The 22701-nt window shown below is 42.9% G+C and overlaps 1 protein-coding gene across 1 annotated transcript in view; it reads right to left on the bottom strand.

Annotated features, from left to right (window-relative positions):
* STK31 (serine/threonine kinase 31) overlaps positions 1–22701 on the bottom strand; it is a 116566-nt gene that overhangs the window by 50321 nt on the left and 43544 nt on the right. Inside the window, exons 12-14 of the mRNA XM_032773865.1 lie at positions 15704–15820; positions 14462–14581; positions 13871–14002 (exon numbers count right to left, since the gene is read on the bottom strand). Coding sequence (XP_032629756.1) covers positions 13871–14002; positions 14462–14581; positions 15704–15820 — 369 coding nt within the window. The remainder of the gene's footprint in view (positions 1–13870; positions 14003–14461; positions 14582–15703; positions 15821–22701) is intronic.

Raw genomic sequence — 22701 nt, 5'->3', positions numbered from 1 at the left:
AGGTTGAGGTTGTCTGTGGGCAAGAATTGCTGCACCCAAGACTGTGAAGCATAGGATCATTGTCCAGGATGGTTGTAGATCCTGATGATGGGTTGAGGGTTTCTAGGGGGCGTTGGATGGCGTGGAGTCCTGTTGGTTTTTCTTGGGTTTGTCTTGCGAGTGAGGAGTCTGGGTACACTCTGGCTCTGTTGATCTGTTTCCAATTCTCTGTGCGGGTATGGTAGCCATAATATGCCATCATTGCCAGCAATGCCCTCTGCTATGTACATCGGCAAACTGGACAGTCACTACGGAAAAGGAAATGGACACAATCAGGTATAGAATGGATATACAAAACTGTAGGAGAGACTTAACTCCCTGGCACACTGAGACTTAAGGTCGCATCCTGCAACAAGATTTCAGGACAGACTTAAGAGACTGCTGAGCTTCAGTTTCATGAATTGAACACATCAGCTCTGGACAAACAAGACTGTGAATGGCTTGCCAATTACAGAAAGTTTCTCCTCTTTGGTTTTCACACCTAGGCTAGAACAGGGCCTCACTCCGACTGATGAACTACTCGTTATCTTAGCTTGCTTGCTAGCATATATATACCTGCCCTGAATTTCACTATGCGTCTGACGAAGTGGTATTCACCACGAAGCACGCCCAAAACGTCGTTATGCTATAAGGTGCCACAGGATCTGCTGCTTTTACAGGTCAGACTAAATGCATGAAAGAGCATCACAAAGGATACTTGAAGCTTATCTTGAGGGGGACAAATTTGGGAGGGAGAGGGCAGTAAGAGAAAGGTAATACATTAACAACAGTCCATTCTGGATTTACCTTCCCTCCAAGACACATGGAATGTAGCAGCTGTAAGAAAATTAGAAGGAAAGAGAAATGAGATTAGGCAAGCATCTGTCCCTGTGCCTGTACTCCTTCCACTGATGACTCCTCTTGTGCTTTGATTGGATATAAACAGGTAAACAGTGGGAGGACCCCATACTCGACAGCTGGAAAACTCTTGTGTCAGTGACCATTTGAGTAGTTCATCTTTGACTGCAGAGGTGGTCTGCTAGTGTGTTTAGCATCATTTATGCGAATCTCTCTAAGAAGACATTCTGCTCAGAGAAGCTGTGTGTTTTTTCAGTGTTTAGACTTGACCCTTGTGCTCCTTGCCATTTTAGGTATGTATAGCCGTCTACACTAGAGATAAATCGATTTGCTAAAATCGGTTTTAGAAAACTGATATTATAATTTCGATTTCATGCGGCACACTAGGCACGTAATCGGTGTTGTGCGTCCATGCTCGAGGCTAACGTCGATTTCTGACCGTTGCATTGTGGTAGCATTCCATGCTATCACAGTTCCGCGTCTCGCCCTTGAATTCAGGGTTGAATCTTAATTGTCGCGGGGGTTTTGGTAAATGTCGTCAGTCATTCCTTCGCGGGAAACATCAGCTGCAATCCTTTCGCGCCTTTTCCTGGATTGCCCTGGCAGACGCATACGGAACCATGGAGCCGTTCAGCTTTTTTTTTTTCGGCACCGTATGTGCACTGATGCCGCGGACAGCGAGGCAATCTCAGCGCTATACAGCCGATTCACTTGCTTTTGCAATGATAGCAGAAATGGTTACAGTCGTTCTGTACGTCTACGCAGAAAACTGGCAATGAGATGACGGTCTCTCCCTCTGTACGTGCGTGCTATATGAGTGCCCTGGCTGAAATTTTGAAAGCAAATTGGGATTGACTCACTTGGGACTGAGTCAATCCCCCTTATGGTTTCTAAAAATGAGTCCGTCCTGCTAGAATAAGAGGCAAGTGTATTAGAGAACCGTGTATCAGAGAGCACACTGCTCTGTCAGTATTATGGGGGGCCCTGCAACAACCGCACCGTTGCTTCCTCCTCCAACCTTCCTGGCACGTGGGCAGGTTCCCCCCCGCCCCATTGTGTCATGAAGTTATAAGGAATGCAGATAAGAAACAGAGACTTGTTAGTGAGATAAAATGAGGGGGGAGGCACTGGGAGGCAGTCTCCCGGGGCTATGACAGTCCAGGCAGTAGGAACTTTCTTTACACAGGAAAGGAGGGGCTGAAGCCCAGTTGCGATGATGAAGCTGGTTATTAGCCGTTCTGTCTATCTACTGGGAGTAAAGCAATGTGGTGTCAATGTCAATTTATATTCAGGAGAGGTTACTAGTCCTACTGCACCGTCTACCACGGGAGGGGAGGGGAGAGAGCGGATACTGCTCTTCACGCTGTAGCATCACGTCTACCAGCAGCATTCAGTAACATAGGGTGACATGAAAGAGTCAAGAATGATTTCTTTCCCTTTCTTTCATGTGGGTGGGGGGAAGAAACTGAGGAGCTGTCCTGAACCGCCAGAACCTGTGTTGAACTAACACTGGAGCTCAGCAAGAAATACTTTCAGAGACTGCTGTGGATGTGGGATAGCGGAGTCTCAGTACCCTCCATCATGAGCGTCATTTGAGTCTCTGGCTTCTGTTAGCTTGTCACGCAGCGTGTGTATCTGGAGATTTTTTTCAAACGCTTTGGCATTTCGTGTTCTGTACGGAGCTCTGATAGAACGATTTGTCTCCCACAGCGATCAGATCCAGTATCTCCGTACGGTCCATGCTGGAGCTCTTATGGATTTCAGACTGCATCGCCCCCGTGCTGATCAGAGCTCCACGCTGGGCAAGCAGGAATGTATTCAAAAGTTCGCGGGTTTTCTTTTACTGCGCGCTGCACGTCGAGTTCAGATTGCTGTCCAGAGCGGTCAGTGTGGCCCGAGGCCAATAACGTCAATTCCGCCACACTAACCGTAATCCGAACTGTTAATATCGAATTTAGCGCTACTCCTCTCGTCAGGGTGGAGTACAGAAATCGATTTAAAGAGCCCTTTATATCTATATAAAGAGCGTTGTAGTGTGGACGGGTACAGCATTAAATCGATTTAACGGCCATTAAATCGATTTAAACGCGTAGTGTAGACCAGGCCATAGTCATTGAGTTGTCTAACTGAGCTAGCATATGGTCCTCCTTCAGACAGTCCTGGAAGTTTCAAAGAAACAGCACCTCACTGATCTCTAGGAACCAGTTTCTCGGGAGCCTTCTGACCTTGCTGACTTTCCCTGTGCCCTGTGGTGTGTCAAGTACCCTGCAACATAAATATCCATGGTCACAATTTTGGATTCTGGATTGTGCAGGAAGAATGCTACCATCACATGGATTTGCTGTTTCTACCAACTTAGAGACTTGATCACTACATGGTATCCTCACATTCCTTTCCATCTCCTGTTGGAAACTGTTACAGGCCCTTAAGATCTATCCTTTAACCTTCCTAGTGCAGCTTTACCCATGGAATAACCCCTACCAGAAAGAGACTGGAAATCCTAGGAGCTGGTATTGATGAATAAAACATGGTATTCCTCGACGCCCAGGAGATCAGTGCCTGAATCTTGTCAACCCTTTCCTGTGCTGTGAGCATGCTGGCTCTGCATCAAGCTTAGCAGATGGTTCTCTGAAAGGGAATCAGAGAGCTCTTCAAGTTTGACACAGACAAATGTGCCTACAGCATGCAGGTCTGGTTAGGTTGCTTCTTCCAAGATTGTATACGGTGAGTATTAAGTTTAAGAAAAGATGCATCTGAGTCCCTAGACTCCTCAGACAGGACACTATCTCTATCAGTAGCTTTGTGAACATTGTGTGTGTGGAGGATAGACTGCATGGTAACACTTTGTACTGACAGTGGCTATTTTCATAAGCATCCTGAAGGAACTGTGGGTATCAGGTCCTTCCACGACTATTCATATAAGGTCCTGCCAGGTCCATTATCAGCTCTCCTAGGGAGAGTGCAGCAAAAGGGAAGTGAAAGTCTGCATCCTCTATTCAGTCTTCTCCAACCCACTCAGCCTCTTAAAGTCTAATTCTGCCTGGATTCCGTCACTTCTTTTTCTTTCTGTGAAGAAAAGAGATTAGAGTCCTTGACTTTTTTGCTCTGAGGAACAGCCTCTGTCGCAAATAATTCTAGAAGGTGTGAAATTTCCTTGCGGGTGCTTGTCACTATCTATTGAGGTTGAAAAGAGGGGAAAAGACAGGATGTGCAGGAGCCTGAAGCTCCAGAATGCAAAACAGATACTTCTTCTCTTATACCGTCCAGCATGGGACAACTTGAACCCCTGTGTGCTGGAGATCAGAGGGGGGCAATGCCCCCCACACTTTTTAAACAGGGGGCCAAGCCCCCAACTTTTGAGAATCAGAACTAGGCAGAGGCACACAACAAGAGGAGGCCCCTCTGGCCAGAACTGGGTGGTGTAACAGAGGAGCCCCTTCCCTGCTGACATAATGGAGGGGCAGCCAGACCACATCCGAGAGTGATATTGCAACCTGGCACACAGGGTCACAAGAGCACTCAAATTTGGTTGTAGTATTCTGTGCTACTTCTTGAACCAGGAGTCTAAGAAGTAGGATGATCCTACCTGATGGCCTGCATGCTAGATGGGGGTGGATGCTCAGATGCAGACAAACTGACTTTTTGGACTAGTAGGAGTTGGCACCTGACCTCTTAGTTTGTTCTCATAACTCTTGCTGCCAGCCTCACAGAACTGATGGCTCCATCCTCCATGAACACAACATTAGGGATATTTTATCTAGTACTGATATGGTTCGGGGGGGGGGGGGAGGAGGTCAAAGCTCTTTAAAGGCATCCCATCAGGATACTGAGACTGCACAAAGCACGTGATGACCAGTGAGATGGAAAGAGCTATGCTAACATTTCTAATTCTCTTCTAAGGGTGTCTTCCATCTTCCTGCCTGAAGGTTTTGAAGACGTCTCCCCTTGGCAGAAATTAACATGCCCTTTACAGGGACACCACAGCTGAGGAAGGATGAAGAGAGAATCTTGGAATTCTAGAACCTGGAAAGCTACCAGACTCAGCCTCTTCCCTTTGTTGGCCATTTTCCAGCTCTTCCTTGTGATTTTCTTGAAGGAAAAATAAGAAGATAGCAAATTGTTAGTTTTGAACTGAAGAAATATTCTCCTTTTCATGACCTCTCTCTCTGGCTATGTCAGTGGTGCCCAACCTTCAAGCCAATTTACAAGCACATCTGTTCCTCAGTGTTGTCATGATTCAAAACTAATAGTTCCCCTACTTCACCATCTCCCAAGGAGCTGTGCTTTTTTTTCCTGGGTTATTTTAAGCCTTTTTTGGATTTCTAATGTATTTTGCAGAATCCTCAGAGGATCAGTCTCTCCTAGTCCAGTGTTCTCTTTGAAGTCTTAGCCTGGGCAAAGACAATTTGTTTTGAGCCCTATTGTGCCTCATTATGTAATACAGAACTGGGGAGGAAGTGGCGGGGACTGCCCCTAAGAGATCCCAAATCCTCCTCTTGGGAAGAACAACTGTCTGAAAGGACGATGGATCCCTTGACTAATGGACTCAGTCAACCCACTAAAAACCTGAGATGCACAACCAGATTTTTTTCTCCTTTTGAGGGAGACTGGACTGGGGGCAACTTGGTGCCTTACCCTTACACTTACCCTGAGGTGCTTGCTCCCAGACTCCCAAGAGCTGAGTAGGACCAAGCAATAGAGGTGTTTCTGGGGAAGTTTTGGCTGGTGTTGAGAGATACAGAAGCCTCAACAAGCTGTCCATAAAGAGCCTTTTCCCCCTGACTCAGCAAGGGCTCTGGCCTGGGAACAAATCACCTCAGAACTTCTCTTCTGTGGCTCCACAGAATATTTTCTTGCAGACACAGGAGCAGGCTGCCCTTCAGCTCGATTCCTTTTGCCAGCTCTGCCATGCTGGAAGAAGGGAGAATTAACAGAAGAAAGGTGCGTGGCAGGTGATGCTACTCAGAGAAATAAGGCCCTGAAATTCTGACTCAATAAAGAAGAGAAGACAGTGATCTCAAAATTATCTTTAAATCCTGGGCCGTGATAGATGAGGTGGGAGTGCTGAATTGCTGCTCTGTCTGCCCAGTCGAAAGGCAGAGAATCCAGGGAGATAGTGGAAGGAATGTAGACAAAACCTTAGAGTCTTGTGAACAAGTCTGAACTGCCCCAGATATCTGCAGGGCTGGAGTTCTAAAAAAAAACTTTTGTCCTCCTTTTCAAGGCCCTATATAACACTTCCCTTCCAATTGCCAAATCTTTTGTCTCTTGAAGTGTAATTGCTCCATCTTTCTCCGCCAATGAAACTAGTCTTCACAGTAGCCCATTCACCTGTTTCTCCCATCAGCATAAGCATTGCTGGGGGGTGGGGTTTATGTCATTCCCTATGTATGGAATCATCTTCCTTCTCTGCTCCATTAGCCTCTCTCATTTTAAACCTCTCTTCAAAGCTCATCCACTCTACAGTGCTCACAATCACTGAAGTGTGTGTGGTTTAAAAAAAAAAAACAAACAATAAAATGTGCATATGCATAAACTGAACATATGCACGATGGCATTACTGTAATCTTCATCTGACCTCTATCACATTGCCCCTTAGTTGTCTCTTTTCCAACATGAATAGTCTTTTTAATCTCTCCTCATAAGGAAGCTGTTCCATAGCCAACCCTTTTTGTTGCTACTCTCTGTCCCTTTTCCAATTCTAATATATCTTTTTTTGAGATGGGGCAATCAGAACTACATGTAGTATTCAATGTGTGGGCATATCATGGATACTACATGTAGTTCTGGTTGCCCCATCTCAAAAAAAGATATAGTGGCAAGGTGTTATTTTCTGTCTTATCTACCTATTTCCTAATGGTTCTTAACATTCTATTAGCGTTTTTTTTTTTTTTTTTTACTGCCACTGCACATTGAGCGGATGTTTTCAGAGAACTACACCAAATGATTTTAAGATCTCTTTCTTGAGTGGTAACAGCTAATTTAGACTCCATTTTGCATGTATAATTGGGATTATATTTTCCAATGTGCATTCCTTTGCATTTATCAACATTGAATTTCATCTGCCATTTTGTTGCCAAGTCAGCCACTTTTGTGAGATCCGTTTGTAACTCTTTGCACTAAAAGTAAAATAAGTGGTTAGAGACAAAACGCATCCTTTAAAAACTGGAAGACAAGAGACAAAGTGTAGGAATAAATGATCAGTTTTCAGAATGGAGAAAGGTAAATGGTGTCACCCAGGGATCTGTACTGGTGCTGTTCAACATATTCATAAATGATCTGGAAACAGTGAGGTAGCAAAATTTGCAGACAATACAAAATTACTCAAGATACTTAAGTCCACAGCAGACAGCGAAGTATATATGAGGATTCTGACATAAGGGCCCTGATTTCTGAAAACCTTCCTGGTCAAGATAATTGCTACCAGGAAGGTGACCTTCCAGGAATAATATCACAGAGGGCAAGATGCCAGTGGCTCCAAGGGAGTCTTGACACGACCAGGTTTAGGTCCCATGGGGGAATGGGTTTGCAAATTTGAAAGTAAAGTCTCTCTAATCCCTTGAGGAAGTGAATGGACATTTTGTGTGAGAACACCAATCTACTGTCCAGCAGAGGATAGAAGGCTGAGATTGCCCCTAGATGCACCTTGATCGATGAAACGGCTAGGCCTTGTTGCTTCAGATGGAGCAGATATTCCAGCACGGACTGGAGAGGTAACCAAGCTGGTGAGAGGCCTCATTGGGATGACAACACTGAGAAATGCTTCCACTGGTGAGGTAAGTCGCTTTACCAGATGGTTTCTTACTACCTAGCAAGACCAGGTCAACTTGTTCTGAACAGTTCAGCTCTGCCAGATTCAACCATGGATCTTCCATGTGGTCAGGCGCAGGGCCTTGAGATTCGAGTGGAGCAAACAGCCATGATCTTGCAAGCTCAAGGCAGGAGGAAGTGGCAACAAGGTTGATACTGACAGATCCAGTAGCGTGCCACCAGTGTTGGTGCAGCCACACAGGGACTATAAGAACAACCTTTGTTTTGTCTTCCTTGACTTTCAGAAGGACCTTATCTACCAGAGGAATGAGGGGAAATGTGTAGAACAGGAGTTTTGTCCACACGAGTAGGAAGACATCTGTGAGCGAGCTCGGGCTGTAACCACACAGCGTGCAAAACTGCTGACATTTCCTGTTCTGCTTGGTTGCAAACAGATCTAAAACAGGAAACCCCCACTTCTGGAAGATGGATCTGCCTAGATCGAGGTGAAGGGACCACTCAAGTGAGAAGAGAAAGACCTGCTGAGGTGATCTGCCAAGGTGCTCCAGGCCTCCTGAAAGTGAGAAACTTTGACGTGGATGGAGTGCTTTGCACAGAAGTCCCACAGGCGAATGGCCTCTTGACACAGGGTGGATGAGTGCACTACTCCCTCCTTGTTGGTGTAAAACATAGCTGCAGTGTTGTCCACAAGCACTCCCACGATTTTGCCCAAGGTCTGCCGTAAAAACACCTGGCACGCTAGGCAGACCACTCTGACATTTATATGCAAGGAGAGCTCCTCCTGGGACCACAGGCCCTGAGGTGCTTGAGATGAGCCCCCCAACCTAGACAGGACACATCCACGATTAGGGATACCGATGGCTGGGGAGTGAAAAGAGAATGCCCGTGCTCACCGTCAGCGATCCCTCCCCAAATGGAGGGTGGTGAGGACCAGGGCATGAACTGTAAGCACCGAGACCAAGTGCTGATGGCTCAGCAAGTACACCAAGGCCAGCCAAGCATGAAAGGGTCTGAGGCCTAGTCTTGCATGCTGTACCACTTATGTGCACACAGCCATGTGACCCAAAAGTTTGAGGCAGAAATGGGCTGTTGTGACGGGCTGGGTCTTGATCTCCGATATCAGAGCTGACATAGTCTGGAAGCAAGCCACTGGGAGGAAGGCTCTGGACCAGGTAGAATTGAGCAATGCATCAATAAACTATCATCTGGGCGGGGATGAGAGTTGACTTTTGCTCATTTATCAATAGGCCCAGGGCTCTGAAGATAGCTTGGGCCAGAGTGATGCTGGCTCTCATGTAGGCCTCAAACCAGCTCTTGATCAGCCAGTTATTGAGGTAAGGGTAGACTCGAACACCACTCCTTCTGAGGAAGGCTACCACCACTGCTATGCATTTTGTGAAAACCCAAGGTGCTGCCGACAGGCCAAAGGGAAGGACAATGAATTGGTAGTGGGTCTGGTGTATGAATCTGAGGAACCCTCTGTGGTCCCGGAACATAGAGATGTGGAAATAAGCTTCTTTCAACTTGAGGGTGGCATACCAGTCCCTTGGATTCAGGAAAGAAATAATAGAGGTCAGAGAGACCATGCGGAACCTCAGTTTCTTGAGACAAATCGTGATGCGACATAAGTCTAGGATGGGTAGAAGACCCCCTTTGGCCTGCGGGATTAGGAAATAGTGGACTAAAACCTTTCCCTCTCAAGTTCTGAGGCACCTTCTTCACCACCTTTACCCGAAGGAGGGCTTGCACCTCCTGGACTAGAAGTTGCTCATAAGAAGGGTCCCTGAAGAGGAACGGGGATGGAAGAGAGGGGTGGAAGAAGACTGAAGAGTAACTTTCCTCCATCGTACACAGCATCCAACAGTCTGATGTGATGATGGACCATGCTCAGCTGAAGTAAGAGAGTCATCTGAAAACAAAGAGGAGGCAAGATCCAGTATGGAAATTGACAGAATGCCCTCAGATGCCCCTTCAGAAGTTGTGCTTGGGGCCTCCTGGATATCTGTGCGAGCCCAGTAGTGAGGCTGAGGGTTGCCCTGGAATCTTTCAGGCCATGGAGCTTTGCACATGTCTGTTTGAAGAGGGACGTTCCCTCAAATGGAAGGTAATGAATGGACTGCAGAACCTCTAGCAGCAGTCCCAAGGACTGGAGCCAAGAACACCTTCTCATCCCCATCGCTGATGCCATGTCAGATACATCTAGGGCAGCCTGGACATAGGCCCTGGCTACGGCCTTCCCTTCCTCCAGCAAAGTGGAGAATTCTTGTCTGGACTCTTTAGGCAGCAAGTCCTTGAATTCTGACATGGAGTCCCAGACATTACAGTCATACCGCCCTAGCAAGACCTGCTGATTGGACATGCAGAGCTGTAACCCACCAGTAGAATAAATCTTTCTACCTAACAGGTAGACTTCTTTGAGTCCTTTGGCTTGGGGGTCGCAGCTTGCTGCCTTTGCATGTCTCTTTCGTTGGCCATTGCAACCATAAGGAACTCAGGATGGGGACGGGAACATAGGTATTCATACTCTTTGATGGGAACACAGTACTTTTTCTCTGCTCTTTTTGAAGTGGGAGGCAGAGAGGGGACCTGACCAGACCCATAACAGCCTCACTGAGGGTAAGGTCACCTTTGACAGGGCCACTGCAGCCAAAATGTCTATCAGGCAACATAAAGACTCTTTAAGTACCACCACTTCCACCCCTAGGTTAGAAGCTACCCTTTTCAATAGCTCCTGGTGAGCTCTGAAGTCATCCTGAGATACCTAGCCTCTTGGACCCAACACAGTTTTGTCTGGGAAGGAGGAGGCCTGTATTGGTAAGTTGCACTGATCACATCATGCAGCCCAAAGACCTAAGTACTGGTACCTGACTTCATACCAGAATCCGGGTCAGGTGCTGGATGGTGCAACAGAGGGGCCCTTTTTTCTCACACCACCGAATGTAAATGGCTGGAAGGCAATCCCAGTGCTGGGGGGAAACCCCACAAATTCCAGAAGGGCCACTGGACCTGCATAGGCTACTGCCCACCGGGCCAGGGACTTTGGACAGCACCCACACTGGGATCCAATAGGACCTATGTCAGATACTGGTTAAAAGCTCCTTGGCTGGGTGCATGGTCCTTGGACTTGTCAGCTTGGGGACGGGGAGGGACAATAGGGGGCAGTACCCCTCGCTTCCACCAGCTGCTGACGAGAGTCTGGGGAATGGTGACAGAGTAGGAAAGATTTGCTGACACCAGCAGAGATGGTTTTCCTCTAGTCAGTACCAAAGGATCCAGTGCCAGATAGGAGCTATGGGGAACATGCTCCCTTCTGCTTGGTGATCTCGCCGGTGATCTTGGAAGTTGCCCCACGGGGGTCGGCGGTATCAGGAGAACCATCAGGTCCCTAGCCATTGCAAATGCCTCAATGTCCCCCCACTGTTAGTGGATTGTCCTGCACCCGACTCAACTGCACCTGCAAGCAGGGCAGAGTTGAGAGTGCCGCTTGCAGAGTGGGTATAGAAGAGTGGCCCAATGTAGGTCGTATTTCGCTGCCCTCCCTGTGTTTGTCCTTACTCACCTTCAAGGAATGCCCCCTCTCAGAACACTGCTTTTTGTGCTTCTTTCCTCAGCACCAGTGAAGGGGAACAGTGCCGAGAAACCCCTGTTGCCGGAGGAGCACTCCACACTGATGTCGAGTATTCGGTGCCAAGTCTCACTGGCCCGACTATGATGCCAGTCTAAATGCAGCTTCCATCAGAATGGATTTTAGCCTAGTCTCCCTGTCCTTTTTCATATGAGGCTTGAACTGGCAACATATCTGGCAACACTCTCACACACGAGCATCCTCCAGATAGTTCAGAGAGATGGAGTGCAGGTCAGTCATCACAGGAGGCATAGGGTTTGAAGCCTAGAGTCCGGGATATGCCCAGCCCTGGGGACAGAGGATACCCCTCTAAACTATATACACTGTTACTAAAAAATAAACTGAAGGTAACTAAACTTGCGAAGAAAGGAGAGAATAATGGAACCACTAAAAGAAAGCCTTGCTGAGGCAAGAGTAGTTGTTACAGCGACCATCATGGATGTTAAGGAGGAACTGAGAAGGTGTGGAACCAGCCAGGCCCCATATACCGGCGTACGAGCAAGCAGAATCAGAGGGCACTAGAACCAGAGCAATGGATACAACTGTGAGAAAAATCTCCAGCGACTGTGCATGCAGCACAAGCACATCTAACATGGAATGGACATGAGCAAGCACTCAAAGAACTAGAAGCATTTCAGAGAATGCTATCATGCTGGTCCTGGACTTCAATCTCTTACCTAACAGCCTAAATTTGGCCTCCAGGCCCTCCCTCCTATCTCTTCCTGTGTCACTAGTACCTACATATACCAACAGCTCTTCCCCAGCACAACACATTAGGGCGATCAGACATCCTGATAAAATCGGGACTGTCCCGACATTGAGCAGTTTGTCCTGCGTCCCGACTGAAGCACAGTCAGGACACCATTTGTCCTGATATTTTGTTTCGGGCGCGGCAGCCTGTTTTTATTTATTTGTAGGGTTTTTTCTGCTTAGGCAGCAGTGAGAGGCAGAGGGAGCACCTTTTCAATTGTTACACTCTCCTAGCACATTCGTGTCTTCGGCGGGCAGGTCCTTCAGTCGCTGATGATCTTCGGCAGCATTTCGGCAGTGGGTACTTTTCTTTCTTTGGCGGCAAGACTTATTACCCGCCGCCGAAATGCCGCCAAAGACCCGGACGCGGTGAGTATAACAATTGAAAAGGTGCTCCCCCTGCAGCGGTCTCCATATTTTGAAGTTATCATCTGGTCACCCTACGACACATAAATATCCCTAGATGTCTTGAGAGATCTGCAACTTTCAAACCCAGCAGGTCATTCACCGTGTGGTTCTACCAGTCATCACAAACCCAGCTAGCTATATTTTCAATGAATCAATGATCAAATCCTCTGTTACTATTACCTGTCTCTTCCTAACAACTGGGATTCCCTCCCCTGAAGTGATGTCCTCAGTGCAAGAGGATACTATGACATCATCTAAAAGGAGGGTGCTAACTGAGATCATTTCCCTCTGCTCCAGTTTGATGTTCTCCTTCCCAAGACTTTCATCCTCAACAGCACAGAGCTTGTCAGACCAGGGGTAGGTCTGCTCTACTGTTTCCTGGAAAGTCTCCTCTGTCTCCCTTACTCCTCCAGTTCAGCCATTCTGGTCTCAAGAGCCCATAGTCAGTCTATGAGGGCTATGAGCTCCTTGCAACGAGTGCACACATATGCTACTTGCCCACAAGGCAGGTAATCATACAAGCTTCATTCCCTGCAATAAACTGGATGGTCCCCATTCTGCTGCTGGACTTCCGCCTGCATTATTTTTACTCCTGCAGATTTTTCTGTTTTTGGTTGGGGGTTATTTTCTTTGTTCGGGAGGGAGATTTGGGGGGGTGGGTTATTGGTCTAAGTTTAGAGAATGTTAATTAAGTGTATCTGGCTCTCAAGCTCCCGCTCTAAACACCCACACAAAACTCCACTGTTTGTACAGCAAAGATGTAAACTTATCTGCCCTTACTCCCTGCCAGAGCTGGGGGAAATACTTATATTTTTTAGGACTTATTCATCTGAAAAAGAACTGAAAGCTGTGGCAAACAATGACCCTTACGCACCATCAGTGATTAGGTGTACACACTGTCACTGAGGTGGCTAGAAGTTCAAAACTAGAAATATGACAATATAAGTGCGTTTAACTTCCTTGGCTTTTTTGGTTTCCCACATTTAAATAGGGGAGAAACAAAATATTCACATAAAAAGCTGAAGTGATCGATGAACACCAAAGTATAACCCACAGGGAGGTGAATAAAAATGGAGTCTGAGAAACCAAGTAAGATGAAAGGGATCACACAATGAACACTGGAAAGTAAGATAGATATTCTTGCTTAGTATGACATGAAATATGACTAGGTTACTACACAAAACTCTCCCCCTTCCCAAAAAGGGCTGACTTCAGAGGTACCCAGGCCCAGACTATGGAATATATTTGAAAAGCTTCTGCGCAGCTTTTTTAGTTGAAACTGCTTAACTTAAAATTGGTCTTCAAATAAATGCCTGTTTAGTCAAAACTTAAAGGAAACTTCTTCAATCCAGAAAATTATAACCACTGGTTACCACTTAGCTAGGATAAGCAATTTAATTTCTCCGTAGTATGTTTAAAAAAACAGGAACATTTCCATACTTCTTCCAAGTTGCTCTTTTCAACCAACTTCCATCTGAGTCGTGCCTTTACATTTTTCAAAGTCTTCTTAATTGATAACAAATTGTCAATGTTGGGGCTTTTATTCAACCATTCCACAATCTGCTTTTTAAACTAAGTTTTAAAAAAGGGAACAGTTAGTGAATGTATTTACATACATGTCCTAATACATTTCGAAAAGACTGGCTGAAGCCTACTATTTAATTTAGTTTTTGTAGGACAGATTACTACTTGCCTATAGGAGCAGGCTTCTTTACAAGTACAATCTTAAAATCATCTTACAAAAAAATTCATCTACTAACAGCCTCTTTAAAGTTACACTTCATGAATTTTTAAAAAGAGTTTGTAGACTCAAATCTTAAGTTACTTATTTATAAAAAGCATTTCTAAATTTTAAGTTAAGAACAGGACACCAGCAGTTCTCACATTTCCAAAACAAAAAGCCAGTAACCACCAGAACCAGACACACAATCTTCAATATAAAAAGAAAAGTTAAAGAACACCCTAAGAAAGAAATGAGTTCAGAAAATATTGAACAGTGTGATAGACAAGCAGGTAAAGGGGTAAACTGACCTCAATACTGGCCAAATACTTGCTCTGTACTACAGTGATTAGATGTTGCTCCTGACGGATCTTCCGTATAACTTTATTGTAAGCATTTAAGATTACATCCTTATCTGCTTCATCTTGGTCCTGGGTTGAATTACACATAAGAAGTAGATAAAAGGCTTGCAGTTATTCTCAATTTGTAAGTGTCAATATCTAAGATATAAAATTTTACTGAAAATACCAATGCTAATGGAATGGCTCTAATGTCAGATTTTTATCTCTTTTCTTGAGGAGACTGGAAATGGAAAAGTTCACAAGTCTTAAGAGCTCACCAAAAAGTCTCAGTAAAATAAAGATTGATCGGCATTTCCATACAAAAGCTTCATTTTTATCATGTTATATTTTGTACTGTATAAAAAAGCTTAACAGCTTAGGTTTCTTTTTTAAATGGGTACTAAATGTCAAGAAGTGCATCATCTTCACTTCTAAAAAGCAAGTCACCTGCTCTGTTGCCGATTGCGGTCAAAATAAGTGTTGACTGAACTGATGTTCTAGTAGCATTATATTATCAAGAGACTGATTCAATTTCTGTTCCTGGCAGTTTCTCTGGTAGAGCAGGGACTTGTACTGTTGAGACAGTGCAAGGAGTTCAGAGAAGAATTATCAAAATGAAGAGAATGGAGCAATCCTCTTTATCATAAAGATAAATAACTGAAGAAAAAAACTAGGCTGAACATCAGAAAACATTTCGTAATGAGAGAAAAATGGAGTAAGTCTTAAAGGAGAGGTGATGGAAACCATTTAAGACTGGACAAAGCACTGGAGAATATACTGCAGTTAAGAACTTGCATGGAAACAGGCTAAATTATCTAGTATCACCATAATACTTTATGCACTTAACATTTTCAGAGCACACTTATGTTAAACTTCACAATAGCACTCTGAAGTATTATTCCCATTATATAGATGGGGCACTGATTTGCCCAGGCAATGCAGCAAGCTAGTGACAGAGGTGAGATTACAACTCAGGAATTCCTAGTTGCCAGTCCTATGCTCAGGCCACTGTACAATGCTGGCACTTACATCACCAGGGGACAGCCTATATAAAACTTTACACACCTTCTCTGTCTCATTTATGTGACAAAGACGCTGCCTAAGTTGCAATGATTAAATAGCAACCCATCCATAAGTTAAAAGTTGTAACTGGGATCAGATTTGTGTAAAACTTTCAGAAGAAAGAACAAGTTAGAGATCATAGGAACTTACAACTAGAGAAATCTCCAGCTCTTTGCAGATATCTGACTCAGCCTTCTCAAGAACTTCATCCACGTTGCCAACCACTTCTTCTGACTTCAGAGATACTTCTGATGTCAGGTCAAAAAGCTTCAGGGGAAAGAGAACTGAATGCTATATTTACAAGTCAATGCACAATACCCTATTAAAACAGGGCTTTGGCAGAAATGCCAAGCGCTTCTGGAAATCAGGCCATCAGAGTCTAATGCCAGGTTCTTATTGTTTGATTGAGACTTGCAGGTGATACAACTCCTAGAGAACATACAGGCTGTGCCTCATCACTAGAAAAGAAATGTAAACTGAATCCTGCGTTCCTCTGGTTCTTTTTTCCAAACCTCACCTTGATTTTATCTAAATTAAAACTAAAACTAATGTAAGTGACAGAGGAATCACAAATCCATCACCTGTTGAGTCTCTAATATTGAAAAACAACGTATTTTTTCACTCACACAATGAAACAGAAAATGCCCAAGACAAAACTGGTAGGTTAATCCAGTGGTTCTCAACCAGGGGTATGCATACACCTGGAGGTAAGCAGAGGTCTTCCAGGGGGTACATCAATTCATCTAGATCAGTGTTTCCCAAACTTTTTTAGCCACGGAACACTGTTTAACCTATTACAGAACACTTATAATATTATTTTGTAGTCGTTTGGTTTTCAAATAAAAAAATTGCGTTATTTATATTTAAATATTTAATTTAATATATAATTTAAATATATTTTATTTTATAAAACAAAGCAAAAATACAAAATTTAAAATAACCTGAACTAACAATTTCTAACTGGAAAGTGCATATAAGGTAGCACAAAAATCAAGTGCAAGAGTCAAAATTAAAAACAGTGTTCTACTTAAAAAAAACTGTTTCTATATGTACACAGACAACAAAATTAGATTTTTACTAGGAAAATATTTTTATAAACAAAAATACAAATTTGGATTTAATGGGATTGGTGTTTCTGTGTGTTTCTATCACAAATTCACTTATTAGGAATAATGCTGGAAAGTTGAATCCTCATGTCAGGCGCAGCATCAAGTCTATTCCTATATTTGGTTTTTGTTGCAGTATAATACGAAAATCCCATCTCACACAAATAAATTGTAGGAAAAGGAAGGAGCACTCGAACTTCACGTTTAGCCACATTAGGGTACTCTATTAGGCTGCTCCAAAAATTATTCAGCGGAAGATCCTTAAACTTTTGTTTCAAATCAAGTCAATTAGGCTTTCATAATCGTGCGCAAAAAAGCTGACTGGTTTGGCTGTAATTACAAACGGATTTTGAACCCAAGCATTATCTTCAGTAGTTGTAGGAAAATATTCTAATAAAGAGGCCTGCAAGTCACGTATGTGCTGTAAAATGGCACTGGAAACTTCTTCATGGACTGTAGAATTTATTTCAGTCAGAAATTCATGTACTGTAGGGAACCAGTCGAAGTTATTCTGTTCTACAGAAGATGTCCAGAATTCCAGTTTCTTTTTTAACAATGAAATTTTATTCGTTGTAGTAAAAATGGTCACATTATTTCCTTGCAGCAACAGATTAATTTCATTTAATTTTGCAAAAATATCTGCAAGACACGCAAGTCTCATTAGCCATGAGGAATTTGTCAGAAGTCATTAAATTTTCGTCCTGAATTATCTGAAGTGAAGAATACCAGTAGTTTACTACGAAGCTCAAAAAGCTTCACAAGCACTTTTCCTCTGGATAGTCACCTCACTTCCGTATGTAAAAGAAGCACTTTGTGCTGACTACCCATTTCCTCACACAAAATTTTAAATAACCTGGATTGAAATGATCAACATTTGACAAAATTGATAATTTGTACTCCTTCACAGAGCACAATTTTCAGATATGCTGGTATTTTTCTTAATTGCAAGTGCTTCTCTGTGTAGAGCCCAATGGCTCTTAGTGCTTTCTGGTGCCACACTTATGATTCGCATTACAGCTCCCTTCATCTTCCCGATCATTGCCCGAGCACCATCAGTACATACATCAATACATTTTCTCCAACTAATTTCATGCTTTCTGATAAAATTGTTGATGCAGTTGAATATTTCTTCTCCAGTTGTGTTGCTTTGCAGAGATTCACATAAGAGCAGGTCCTCTTCAGTAATAGTATTAAATCTATATCGGACAAATACTAGTAGCACAGCAAGCCCTGAAATGTCAGTGGACTCAATTAGCTGCAATGAATACTCATGGCAAATTTTCAGTCGGCAAACTAGCTCTTTTTCTATGTCATCAGCAAGATCTTTAATATGGCGTGCAACAGTATTATTTGACAACTGTACAGCATCAATTTTTTTAACCAGACCGTTCGCTCAACATGCACGTTACGATATCTTTCGCGCAAATCTTGATAAGCATTTTTCCAATATGTGAGCTTCTCTGTCAAACGCTATATGGCAACATACTTGATCAGATGCCTCTGTTGCACTTTTGCAATTTTAATCATCAAAAGTTTACAATTTCCAAGTGAGTCACACTTTCTCTTAAAAAAAAAAAAACTTATATCTTTGTTTCTGTATTCAGCATGCTTGGTTTCCAAAAGCCTATGAAGTTTAGCAGGGGCCAATGAACTGTTTGCTAGTATTTTGTCGCCCACGATGCACTGTGCATCAGAGACATCTTTATTTCCACCACACCTAAAACCAAAAGACAAATAACTTTCATCATACTTTAGTTTCAGTCGTTTAACACCTGCTTCTTCTTGTTTTTTGATATACTTTGGTGGAAATTCTTTTACCTTGGATAACTCATTAGTACTAACAGATTTTTTGGCAACAAAAGACTGCAATTGTTCATCCTCACTTTGAAGTGTCACAATATTTTGCTCGTTTATTTCGGCCACAGTGGAGTACCAGAAGAACTTGCTTTTCGTTTCAAAGATTCTTCTTTTAGCCACAAATGCACGGTGATTAGGTTTAGTAACAATATTTAGAAATAGTGATTTTTGTCAAATTTTGTTTGTCACAAATATTTATATTGTTTCAAGCAAAGCTAGTTTTGTTGTGCTTATCACACACACGGTAAAGACCCACAGGTTTGAACGTGTTGAGTAAATATATTCAACATGGCATAAAGAGAATGGTGTGTGCATACCACTACAGTTCGCACAGCCTCAAGCGGAAGGGGTACGACATCACTAACTGAAACATGCCCGAAAGGGGTAGATGTCAACATGCTTGCGTGTCACGTTCTCTTTATGCCATGATATTCAATATGAGATCTATCAATAACCAGAAAAAGAGTTTTATGTTAAATTATAGTCATTCAAAAAGAGTTGTAAACTACATTTCAAATATGTCAAATTTAAAATTAAAAAAAAAATGTCAAGACCACTTTTTCTAATTATGATTCTTTCACAGAACACCTATTTTGCGGGACACCAGTGTTCCGCGGAACACAGTTTGGGAAACACTGATCTAGATATTTGCCTAGTTTTACAATAGGCTACATGAAAAGCACAAGGCAAGTCAGTACAAACTAAAATTTCATATAGACTAGTTATTTATACTGTTGTATATACTATATCAGATTTTCTCAACCTGAGGAGGGTCACAATTTATTTTATAATTATATGTAAAAATGAGGAAGTAAGCAATAATTCAGTACTAGTGTGCTGTGACACTTGTATTTTTATATCTGATTTCGTAAGCAAGTAGTTTTTAAGTGAGGTGAAACTTGGGGGTACAAAAGGCAAATCAGTCTCCCAAAATGGGTACAGTAGTCTGGAAAACCACTGGGTTAAACAACCCTTTAGTTTCTCTGATAGAGCCTCTAATTTTGTGTTTTTAAATCATCTTTCCAGAGAAAAATAAAGGTGATGTCTTCAGGTAAACCCATTCCCTTCTCCATCTTCGTGTTTCTACACAGGCACTTTTAGGTTTCATTATTGAGAAACCTTTTGACAACATCCAGTGATGCTAAAACAGCTTCTCCCTCTGTAAAAATTCAAGAGATAAAGCAACATCAAAGCTAAATTAAGCAATTTTAGCTACATGTGAAAAAAGGATAGTGGAGATATATTTGTAGGGGAGAGAGTGGAAAAAATTATTTCTGAAGCTGTTGATTGCTCGAAGTTGCTGTAAGATTTTTTTTTTAAAAATACTCCAATAGCAAAAAGCACTTTAAAACCTTTGGTGCGAATGCTTGCTTCTACCTCATGCTTCAACACAAGATTTGTACCAATAGCCCAGGAATGCACACCTTGCTCTTGCATAGTGCTTAATTGTAAGTGAAATGGACACATGGATAGCTGAAGTATCCTATTACCCAGACCTTTCATTATAGAAACAAAGGCCGTAATCAGAGCTTGCTTGGTTACTGAGCTCAGTGTGGTGAAACTGTGTTTAGCTCAGCTCTTTCATTGTACTATTCTCATAGGATTAAAATGTTTTCACTAACAAATTAGCCCAGTGGTTCTCAGTCAGGAATAAACATGCCCATGGGGCTACACAGAGATCTACCAGGGGGTACATCAATCATTTAGCTATTTGCCTAGTTTTAACAACAAGAAACATGAAAAGCACTAGTAAAGACAGTACAAACTAAAATTTTAAACAGACAAAATGAGAAAGGAAGCAATTCCAGTAATAGCGTGCTGTTACACTTTTATATTTTTAATGTCTGATTTTGTAAACAAGTAGTTTTTAAGTGAGGTGAACTAAGCAGCTGAAACATTTTAAAGATAAATAAGAAGTAGATTGTGCACAAATGTATTTTGGGGTCCATGTTGCATTTTAACAGCTGGTGGATGAGGGAAATGAAAAGAGCTGCACACTTCCAAAATTAAAATGTTCCAGTGAGCCCTGAGGTAAAGGCGCTCTCACGGAGTTATTCTGAAATAGGAGGAATTCTGTCCTTCCTACACTGAAGACTGTTTCTGAGATCACAGTAAAGGAGCATACAAGTGGTTGGTTTGTTGTGCCATATGAACTCACAGATGTGCCCAACATGAAGCACAGGCTTTTCCTACAAAGAAAACAATTTAACTTTCGCCTGTGCATGAAGTTTAGGATACCACAGAGCAGAGAATAAATCAATGGAGCAAGACAGCTGGCGGCTACACCAAATGTTAATTGCAATGTCAAATGTTTTAGATAAATAGCTCTCTCTTTCATTGTGCATGTAGGAGTATTAAATTAACAGCAGCAATCACACTAACATGGGAATCTGATCTCTGTAATTAATGCACAGCATATGCACCAAAGATACGGAGCTATACTACATACTTGCTCTATTCAGATTCATTCAATCAACCATCTAATAAGTGTGTATATTCAGAATAACTGCAGATCTTGAAAATGTGTTATTGCTTTAATTTTAAGAACTTCACAAAATAAAAAGTGAAGATTATAGTAGGTATGTAACAATGCAGGCTCAAAAAGTCTGGAGTAGTACATTTGAAAATGACCACCCAACCTCTGAAAATGACAGCCACATGGAAACAAACACGGATTCATGTTAAGAATGGATTTGCAGTGAAAGTAGTAAACATTTAATGGAACTTAAAAACCCTAAAATAGTGTGTTTAAAATAGTTTCTCTGTCCAGTCTGGTCACCTTTTTTTTCACAAAAACAGGAACTGTATTGTCCAGCCAATTGCAATCACAACGGAAGCTGATGAAAGGTCTAGGGGCTGAAAGCTCCCTCCCACATCCCCACACTACCAAAACCACATCTGCATAAATCTGGAACTTCCCTAACTGCCTGGACTATTTTCAAAGTTTAGATTTGAATGAATGCATCAGCTTGTGCAGTCATACCAGCACACAAAAGTACCCCTTAGTAATATTGCTATTTTGGATTATCCATAATATCAGGCTACGTCTACACTACAGGATAAATTCGAATTAGCTTAAACCGATTTTATAAAACAGATATTATAAAGTCGATTGTGCGCGTCCACACTAGGCACATTAATTCGGTGGTGTGCGTCCATGGTCCGAGGCTAGCGTCGATTTCTGGAGCGGTGCACTGTGGGTAGCTACTGTAAAATAATGAGGCCAATAACGTCGATTTGCGTCCACACTAACCCTAATCCGATATAGTAATATCGATTTTAGCGTTACTCCTCTTGTTTTGTAGGAGTACAGAAATCGATTTAAAGAGCCGTTTAAATCAATATAAAGAGCAGTGTAGTGTGGACGGGTGCAGCGTTAAATCGATTTAACGCTGTTAAAATCGGTTTAACAGCGTAGCGTAGACCAGGCCTCAGTCATGTAACTAAAACTGCTTTAACTGTAGCTGTGTTTCTAAGATCTGGTACACCTGAACTGCAACTCATAATAGTTGTGAATAATTATGTTAACTGACATCATGCTGAACGCAGCCCACTCCAGTCTATACTGACTACCAAAAAGCATTCATCATGTCAGATAACCCAACTGTTCACAGCAGTACTTAGGCATAGTAAAATATTGTAGTGTGGAGTAGGCCTAAGTGGTTGAAACTATTTACTGTTAATAAATGGCTAACCTGGATAATATCCTCTCTCATCCAAGCAGACTGCGTTTTTCACTTTTAAATCATCCCTGGAAGTTCAGGTCATTTTTATTTTCTTAGTCTTACCTCTCCCTGGCCCCAAAACATTGTCCAACTGCTCCTAAGAAGCAGTTGTCTTCAGGCAGCCGCTTCCAGACTAACAGAGTATGTCTATCACTATCCCTAGGGCCTCTAGGTTGGGACCCAGAGTAGAGCGCAGGCCCAGGTCCCTCCCTCTCCACTCCCCTTCCCTGGGGTACTACTGGACAGTTAATACTCCAGATTAGGGTCGAGAAAGGGCACCCTGAACACCCGCACAAAAAGAAAAAGCACCAGACCCATCATAGTAGTGCCGGCAATTTGCCACAGGCTGTGCAGCAATTAAACACTCACAGCTGACCCGAGTCATCTGACTTGGGCTTGCAGGGCTAAGGTGGTGGGGTCGTATAATTGTGATGTACATGTTCCAACTTGAGCTGGAGCC

This window comes from Chelonoidis abingdonii, chromosome 2 (genome assembly GCF_003597395.2).
Source record: "Chelonoidis abingdonii isolate Lonesome George chromosome 2, CheloAbing_2.0, whole genome shotgun sequence".
NCBI lineage: Eukaryota > Metazoa > Chordata > Testudines > Testudinidae > Chelonoidis > Chelonoidis abingdonii.
Note: the sequence above shows the minus strand (reverse complement) of the source record. Positions and strands in the feature narration are given on the sequence as shown.